We start from the raw sequence: 9721 nt of genomic DNA on the forward strand, positions 1-9721 counted from the left end.
TGTCCCCACAATATTTATGTTATACTCCCTCCCATCCTCAATACAAGACACCTCATAAAACTTAATAAAGTATTAATAAATTATTTTAAAAAATGCCCAAATATCTAATTGATTCTTAATAAAGTAAATAATTTTGGTTAAGGATAATTTTTGATTTCTATAATTTTTTTAAAATAAGACTCTAAACTAACTTTAAACACATTTCTTAATATATGTGATTTAATTAAAAGTGTTTTGTGAAGTATCTTTTAACTTGGTATTGTATAATTAAGGATATTTGTATATTTTAATTTTAAAATAATTATAGTTATAATATCATAATATTTTAAATGTTATTTTAAATATTAAAATAGAATAAAATATTTAAAGTATAATAACCATTTTAAAATAATATATAAGCTTATGAGTTAAAAGTTTAAATTAAACATAATATTTTAAGATTAATTACAAAGTTAATATATCAAGTTCATGGATTAAAAAGTCAATACAATTTCTTCAATTTAGGGCAATTAAAATTCTTCCTTATCTTTACTCTACTCCCCTTTGATTATTCATTCATAACAAACATGTTACACATTAAATATTCTCGTCCCTTTTATATTCATCCCAAACATAAAAAAAGATCTTTATGAGCTCAAGACAAACATAAAAAAGATAAAAAAAAATAACAATAAAATCTCTCTAAAATATATCAATGATAATTTGATCCATTAAAATATAATAATTTTTTTAAAATTTTTAGGGATCTTTTTATCATTAATAAATTTATATAAATTATCAAATTGCCCTTATTAAAAATAAATGATTCATAATTTTTTTTAAATATTTATAACTTTTCTTTTTATATTCGTAACAATACAACAATAAATTATAACTTTGTATATTAATTCTTTATCTATTATTATATTGTTGCGAATATAAGAAAGAATGTTGTGAATATTTAAAAAAAAATTATGAATTATTTATTTTCAATAAAAATAATTTAATAATTTATATGAATTTATTAATAATAAAAAAATTTTTAAAAATTTTAAAAAAATTATGACATTTTAAAAGATTAAATTATTATTTATATATTTTAGAGAGATTTTATTATTATTTTTTTAAGATATAAAATGGTATGAAACGAACACGGTAGACGTAGTACAAAGAAATCCAAAGAAGATACATGTTTCAAGAAAATAAATTCAAAGAAGATATATGTTTAAAAAAAGAAATCCCAAGAAACATATTGATATTACAACAATGAACGTACAATTGTTAATAAATTCTCATTTAAGTGAGTTGGATTTAAAAATTCACTAGAGTTAAAGTATTTATAAAAATCTTATAAATTGTTCAATGATAAGATTTTTATATCAGGTTTAATTCTTAGATTATGAATTAAATTCTTAACAACTGAATATTAATTGCTGTTGTTAGGGATAACAAAATCTAACATTCAACCATCGTCACTAACAACAAGTGTTTATTGGCAAGGAAATTAGACCAATTTAATTAAAGACCTCAAATTCAAGTCTTTAAAAATATGGAGTGTTCGGTGGTATAACTTCCATCCAAAGACCCTGAGAATAGATTAAAACCAATTCTAGCAATAATTATCACAAGGATGGAGAGATCTCTATACTATGTTGAGAGTTTTATGCATGCAGGTATTCATTTCCACCATATTCTTCAGGATCTTCAAAAAAGGTGAACGAATTATCTTACTGACCCCTCTACTCTGAAGCAGCAAGTCGATCTCCGAGGAGAAATCACCCACGACCATGGCTGCAAAGAAGAAGATCGGGAAATCCCTGCAGGCGAAGAAGTCGATCGCCTAATCCATACGGCTTTTGTTCCCCCCCCCTCTCTCTCTCACACATTCTTCTTCGTGCAAGGTACAGGATGGCCCTGTCCGGAGATTTCATGGCCAAAATCGTAAAGGCGAAGTCCTTGGCGTCATAGTGATGTTTGAGCTCGATCAAATTTTAGTTAAAGTCTCTTCACCACCTTAATCATTCATCATCGCTTTGTTACTATGCGGTTTGATTCATTCTAACTTCTTCTTTAGAAGAGCGCAGAATGAGTGCTAATCATGGGCAAACCACGGTGGGACTGGGATTAATGAATGATTATGTGTTGAGGCGACTTAGGCTAAAAGTTTATTGTTGGACCATGAACTGTTTGGCTACGTATAACGTTGATAATTAGTCAGGAATGTCTGAGTTTCCCATATTTTTGTTGGTTTTGGAGGAAGACTGAACAGCTTGATTGTTTATCAGATAAAGGGAAAGCGGAAGAAGGCATTGAGTTATGATTGCGATGATACTGTTTCCTTATCAGAATTTCTTATCTTAGAAAATGACATGTATGGTAATGTATTGAAGACACATTAACATGGAAACTTCATTTATTATTTTTAGATGTAGAAAATATTTTCTTACTATTTATATTCTGGTTTTTTGTATTCATTAATTAGAAGGAATTACGAAATAATAAGTCAGACTGCGTATATGGAATGGAATCCCATTGTTTCATCTTAGGAAGCATGGAATGCGAGACTTGGCCATAATGGCACGCAATTTGAAGTGGTTCAGTGTAACAGCTTTTTAGGTAAGGTTAGATATTTCTGAAAAAGTTATCAAGCTAATGCAAATAATGCTGTGGTAGCATTCTTAATAGCCATCAAATCAGATGCTTTCTTTCCTTTACTGTTTTGCTTTTGTTTTTGTGCGCGCGCGCGCGCGTTTATGGAGAAATCAAATCTGAAATTTATTAATTGGGTATGAGAACACGTAGATTTACCCAAACGATAAGTTCTTAAATAAATCTGTATGAAAATGAAGTAGGAGATCAATCAATCCTGAACTCATGGTTGTGTGTTTATAGTATGTCTTCATCCAACATGCAGAGAAATTGGAGAACCCTCATAGGCTGATATCTCTGTGTGTTCGCGTTTTCTCTCTTTTTTCCTTTTTTATTCTCTTGCTGCCTTTTGTGTTTTAGGATGTTTCTTGATCCAGACCTTTATTTACTTTTCTTTTTAAGATGATGTCTTCTTTCACCAAAGGGGGAAAACAGAAGAAAATTAGATTCCTGTAAAATATAAGGGGATAGCTAGTTCTATAGAAATCTGGTATGCAAAATTTTTGGAATTTGGAATTTACAAGTTCCAAGCAAGTTCCTGGAATTTAATTTTGTCTGATGTCCAATGGTCTAGTTCGGTTAATTGTTTAAGTAATAGGTTTTAACTGTAGACTGCTCACCATCTATGTTGCTCAGGTGCAGGTTTGGTGTGGGTTCAGGTATGGGATACAGTAAGTTTTCTGTAATTTAAAGGTATGGACATGGTGATGTGATATTGAAGTATCTACTAGCTTTGTCTATGGTCATTGATATGATAATATTTAATTCAGGGTCTTCAAGATTAAGGGTTAAAATTTTGTTGGAACTCATACAGTTTACCTGACATGCAGTGAAATCAATTTTTTTTGGTCAAGCATGAAAATACTACATGATACTTATTTCAGAGTTGCCCCTAATAGCTATGAGCACGGTTATGCACACTTGACATGGATTTAGAAGTATTTATGCTTCATAGCCTACCCTATAAGTTGCTTGGGAAGTGTTAAAGCATAAAACTAGCAGACTTTGCAACCCCTTAGCTAGAGGTTTTTTGTCAGAGTTCATCATTGTGTTTTCTTGGTTATTTTTCATTTGGTGCATAAGAAGGCTACTTGATTGTGATATTAACTGCTTATGATTATCAGACTGTTACATGGTGGTGAAGGAGATAATATCCTTGTGCACTTGTTCGGGTATAAATAGGGAGATATCTAGATGTAATAGTGTGTGGAGTAATGCCACTTCTATACTTCTAAATGCCAAATATGTCTACCATATAACAGACTGCCTCGATAGATTTGAGTTTGATATATTTTATATGATAGGAAAATAACAGAGGAGAGGAGCAAGTTTCATTGATCAATTGCTTCCTATTTTCATTTATGTGTTATTTTTCTGCCATTTGATTTAGCAAGTTGACGCTGTTGTTTTATCTAAATGTAAATTCTTTTTAATCTTCAGGGTGAAGGTTCAGGCGCATGAATCATGCGGTGTGTTTCAACTATTTGATTAACAAACTTTTACTTGTCTGACTCTAGAGATCAAATCTAAGCTGGAGTCACCAAATGATGCCATTGATCCATGGAGTGACCAGGAGGGGGGAAATTGCTGAAACATTTCTATCTCTTGGATTTGATGTTTTATTTGCAATTCAGGTATAGTAATGGGGGACCAGTTTTGGTGAAATACTTGCAAACCTACTGAAGTGAAGAGGTGATATGAAGTTCTTACTCCCTTTGGTCCTAAATATAAGGTGATTGCTATTACGTCATGCATCCTAAGGGAAGTATATTACATTGTTAGATTTGTCAATTAAAAATAAAAAAAGGTCCAAGATTCCATTTCTACTCTTACTAATTTAAGGAATGTAAATGTATCATAAAACCTCCACTCATTTCCATGGGACAATTTTTGTGATCACTCATTAAAAGTTTGAGAGATAAAAATGGGAAACCATTAGATAATATTACATAACACATTATGCAATGGACCAAGAAAGTTTTCTAGAAGACACCTTATAATCAGGACCAAAGGGATTATTAGGAGAACTAACATACATTTTCATTTTCGAACAATTAACTTATAATGCTTGATTCTTTAATTGTTAGCGTTGTTTACATAAAAAAAAATTCCTTCATTTTCTTGTTGGGTACCTTAGTAGAGTTTCCTATACTTTTCACATTGCACTTTGAAACTCAATGTCAAGTTTGACTTGGACAGATTGAATTCTTATAATCACTTATCTGCATGCCCCTTTTTGTTCTATTTACATATCTTTTAATAATGGCTAACATGATGCAGTTTTAAATAATTAGAGATGATGTAAGTTTTTTAATCCGAAATTGAACAATATATGTTCTGCAATTTACTACATATTAGCTTTACAAACTGCTTATGGAGTTGGAGGAAGGCAGAGCAACTCCGCCTTCAATTCCCCAAGTTTTTGGCATTTTGCAATCTTCTCACCCTTCTTTGTTTCTAAACTATGAAAGACTTAAATTGCAGCACAGACCTCTGTGCCTTCTTTGTCTGAGATTTCTTGATTTTTTATAATGGGCTCATGGCTCCTCTCTCCACCCACTTATGTGTGCTTTTGGCCTGAATAAACAAATTTCTAGAGAGAGGAAACAGAAGGTCAAGTCACAAGCATGAGACATTGTTTTTAGTTCTCTTGCTTCAAAGGTTATGTAATTTTGGTGCCTTGATGTCAAGGTTATGTTATCCCCATGCTTCAAGGTATTTCTTTTTCTTATTCATTTAGCATCACACATTGAAGTCAAGTAATACTCTTTCTAACCTCTGCAGTTGTGCATATTTACATATAGGTATTGTTGAATCTTTTACTCTGGCAGGGCAGTCGGCTGATAGATTTGATTCAAGTGTATTGCCCGTATATTAATTGAAAGTAGAAAATTTGTGGTGAATGTGATATTTATGGTCTAGAACTCATTAAAAGTGAGCATGGATTGTATTAATGAATTCATTTGTAAACATAAATACGATGGTCAATCTGCATCCTTTCCTATTTATAAATCTTTAAAATGATTTGATTGTAAGTATCAAGTAAAAATAATTTCCAAATATATCATTACTGCCCTTCTTTTACTTTGTCAAAGAAACTAACACAAATACAAGTCAGACAATGCAAAGGAAGCATAGTCAAAAATACTTAGAAAGAAGAAATCTTGTGTACACGAGGTAATGGATCCTTCATTGGACAAACATCAAAACTCAAGATATTCTTAGATGTTGAGATTCGCCAACCTATTGTGCTAGTTTTTAGAGATTGGCTATCAATTGATGGTTTAATTGAGAGTATGTGGAAGGATCTGGACGTCAGAAGAGTGGGCTGGAATGACTAGGATATGGCCTACTTGGTGCTTAAAAGACCCTAGGAGAACCGTCTAGAGTGGGAACAAAAGGGTGGAAAGGAATAATTTGGAAAAAGCCTAGTTAGTGCCTAAAGAGGTCCAAGACCAATGTGTCAAAATCACTCCTGAACAGGCTGCAGTGTATTCTGGCTTTCAAAGATTGGTCTTTTTTTTTTTTTTCCTTTAATGGGCTTTCTTTGGGCTCTAGATGTTTTGTTGTTTGTAGTGTAACAGAAAACAAATGAATAATAACATGTGGGAAGTAATTAAATGTGAGCTTTTAGAACAGTTTTAATATATCACTCATTAAAGTGTCTTACAATGAGTATACATTACAATGTTGAAGAATGCATTAAAAATGTACAAAATGTTCAGTTCCTCCTTTTTTTTTAAAGTGAATTTTGTGATTCAATGAAGTTTGTAGATGCATTTGAGGTAAGTTGAATCCAAGCATGGTAATCTACCATGTTACATGATTTATGTTCTTTAGCCTTCAATGTTGTCTAGGTGTGAGTTTTGTGATGTCCTGTTTCTCTTTTTGTGTAAGGTTAGAAAAGTATTTGGCATAAGGGGAAAAAATAAAAGAAAAGAAAGTAAAGGTAGGAGAGTAAATTGGAATAGTTGATTAGTCAGCATTGGCGGGAGGGCATCATTGAACAAAGAGAGAGAATGAGCGTTTAGTGTAGGAAAGGGCCAGCATAAGAAACTCTGGCATGGCACAGTTGTATTTGCCTATATGTTAGTGCAAAGTTGATTTTGTGAGCAGCTTTTGATGAATTAAGAATTAAATCAAGGCCTTACCAACAGGTGCTGGTCCTGTTGGAAGAGGCTATGGTCTCTTGAGTTTAAGTTTGTATGAATGTAAGAAAATGCCTTTGGGAAAGCTATTTCCAAATAGCTCCGACAATGCTCGAATTTGACCCAGTTAGATAGTCATATTAAAAAAATAAATAAATATAGGCCTTCACATTGTGCTAGGCTAGGAAGCACTGGTACTTTGACAACAAGGCCATATGCTACATTATATAGGTGTTTGACACTCATGACAGATGAAATAGAAAACTTCAAATTTCCCTCCAACATGACGTATGTTTTCATGTCACTATTTTCGTATTTTGTTCCGTACTATATGCATTTTAGAATGTATTTATGCTTGTTAGATGGTAAGTAAAACCATAATTGTATTAAGTTTTTTGTTTTGGTGAAAAGTATTTTCATAAAGTAAACAAGGCGATTATTTTAATATGATCATATGCTACCCTAAAATTGGGTTGAGAAGGATAGGAAAGGCAAAAAAATAAAAGGGAAATTAGTCATTGATTTTTCTTTGTGAAGTGATTTTAGTAAAAGGAAAGCAACTACAAAAAGAAAAAAAAAATCATGTTCATAAAAATTTTATTTATTTTACTTCTGTTAATATGGAAGATTTTTCATTTTTTCCATGTTTTACTTTATATTTTTGTCAAAGAATCCTTTTATTCTCTTATTTAATGCAGCATTTCCTTATTGGACCATTGGGATTTTAATTTTGCCCTTTTGTGTAAAAAGTAAGAAACAATCACGCTTACCAACCATCCCCATTATGCTATGATCTGTCAACTGTTGACTCCTGGCACAGGCAGACTATAACGGTTTTGTAATCTGCCATTGTGCTGTATGCACTCCCCACTCTGCATCATCACCAAACCAGAAGAGGCAAAAAAGAAAGAAAGAAAGAAAGAAAGAAAGAAAGAAAGAAAGGGAGAAAAAAAGAACCAGAATGGAAGGCAAGCAGCTACCCCAAGATGTCATGGTGGAAATTCTCTTGAAACTCCCTCTCGAGTCTCTGATGCGCTGCAAAATCTTGAACAAATCCACCTATGCTCTCATCTCCAGCTGTAATTTCATCAAGAAACACTTTCAGCTCTCAAAAAGCCAACAAGGTATGCTGGCCTTTCATTGTGAAACGCTGACAGGGTTTTCTGCAGCATTGCTTCCTGATGACATCTCTCAGCCTGTTATTGATCTAGAGCTTCCGCGGCCCTCAGACAAAATCATTGGTGAAATCATACCTTATGGTCCTTGCAATGGTATTTTCTGCCTTCATTTTACTTACCTTGACTGCACAGATCAGTTATGCTTGTGGAATCCAGTGACAAGGGAGGTCAAGGTCCTTCCTTTACCTAACCATCATATTTCCTTGATGGATGACTTTGTCATACATGGCTTCGGTATTGTTCCTGGAACAAATGACTATAAGGTTGTCCGAATTTTGACCTCTATGGATTTTGATATAGAAGACAGCAAACCCTTTATTGCCGAGGTGTATAATCTTAGTACCAATTCATGGAGAACAATCGATATTACTGAGTCTGCTTATAGCTTAGTTTCTCCAATATTTTGCTCCTATCTAAAAGGAGTTTATCATTGGCTGACCCTTGGTCTCTCTGAAGAAGCCATCATTTGCTTTGACATGAGTGATGAGGTATTTTGGAAGATGGAGTTGCCAGAGGTGTACGAGGATGATTCAATTCGTCAAGTTACAGATTGTAATGTTGCTGTCATCAATGATACTATTGCGTATGTTAAGGAATATAGCTTGAATTACTCAATGGATAGTCGGATTGATATTTGGGTGATGAATGAATATAGTGTTGAAGCCTCTTGGAACAAAAGATATGTAATTGGACCAGGTCTTGGACTGTCGAAGTTCCTTGGGTTTTGGAAAGAAGATGAGATTCTCGTGGGAGAGGATAATCAACCTTTGATTGCATATAATCCTGATGCCCGTCAGCAAGTTCATGAATTTCCAATCCATGTTGCAGAGGAAATGTTTCAGGCTTTCAAATATGTGAGAAGCATTTTTCCCTTGTCTATGTTAGAGGATGAGTAAGCTTCAGGGTATGTTTGGATTAAGGAGAATGAAGGAGACATGAGGGAAGGAAAGGTTTGATCTAAGTCTAAATCTAGGAAAATGGTCGAAACCAAACTTCTCTTTTGTTCCGTCCTCCTCAATTCAAGCATAGCTTAAACCAGACCTGACTGCATCTGGGCTTCGAAATTTATTTGGCATAAATAAATGGTTGAAAATTTATTTGGCATAGCTTAAATTTATTTGTCAGGTTCTTATGTTGCAAATTTAGTTCCTTTAGAAATGGTTGAATTAATATAGTGTCAAACTGTCCGTTGAACTTATGTGCTTCCTCAGACAAACTTTCTCAGCTCGTGTGTTCCTCTTATGTTTAATCTCTGGATGATGTTTTCTTATCAATGCAATGAAATTACTGAGTTTTGATATTATTTTGTTAGAGAGAACCATCAGAAATCTTGAATTTCATTTCTTGTTGGAGTGTTTCAAGATGAAAAGGAGATGAAGTGTTTAGCACTTCTTCTAATTCAAGGTTCTGTTTTTTAAGTGTTTCTGATTGATTGAATAGTTGGATTATTGAGATATGGGTACTGTTTGATTGTGGTAATCAAGCTTTCCTGGAACAAGGGATACATATTGGACCAGGGTCTTGGTCTGGAGATTCTTGTGTTTTGGAATGATAGGATTCTTGTTTTAACAAATCCTTCTTTCCATTGCTCTTTCTCTTCATTCCCCTTTTAACTTGAACATACTCTAAACTGGACCTGATTGCAGAGCAGACTTAAACTATGTTTTTTACATAAAATTTGTCATGATTCGGATTTTGACCCTTTAAAATTTGAATATACTTTGTTAAGCCATTGATAACCCCACCTTAAAATTTTCAAATCTATGT

The 9721-nt window shown here is 33.0% G+C and overlaps 1 protein-coding gene across 5 annotated transcripts; it reads left to right on the plus strand.

The window, feature by feature from the left end:
* Window positions 1-1538: 1538 nt before the first annotated feature.
* On the plus strand, window positions 1539-9257 carry LOC129320116 (F-box protein CPR1-like). Of its 5 annotated transcripts, XM_054965320.1 has the most exons (3): window positions 1602-1880; window positions 2265-2350; window positions 2462-9257. In XM_054965320.1, the coding sequence occupies exon 3, from the start codon at window positions 7738-7740 to the stop codon at window positions 8848-8850; it is 1113 nt and encodes a 370-aa protein (XP_054821295.1). In that variant the 5' UTR covers window positions 1602-1880; window positions 2265-2350; window positions 2462-7737; the 3' UTR covers window positions 8851-9257. The 5 variants fall into 5 exon arrangements, with proteins under 5 accessions (XP_054821291.1, XP_054821295.1, XP_054821292.1 ...); XM_054965316.1 differs by having other exon boundaries at window positions 1539-1652; window positions 1733-9257; XM_054965317.1 differs by having other exon boundaries at window positions 1602-5343; window positions 5433-9257.
* Window positions 9258-9721: the final 464 nt, after the last annotated feature.

This window comes from Prosopis cineraria, unplaced genomic scaffold (genome assembly GCF_029017545.1).
Source record: "Prosopis cineraria cultivar Desert tree isolate PC_DT_omini unplaced genomic scaffold, ASM2901754v1 PC9, whole genome shotgun sequence".
Taxonomy (NCBI): Eukaryota; Viridiplantae; Streptophyta; class Magnoliopsida; order Fabales; family Fabaceae; genus Prosopis; species Prosopis cineraria.

What these genes read in the sequence shown, in the direction of transcription:
- LOC129320116 (XM_054965316.1), top strand. Translation starts at nt 7,738, where the DNA reads ATGGAAGGCAAGCAGCTACCCCAAGATGTCATGGTGGAAATTCTCTTG.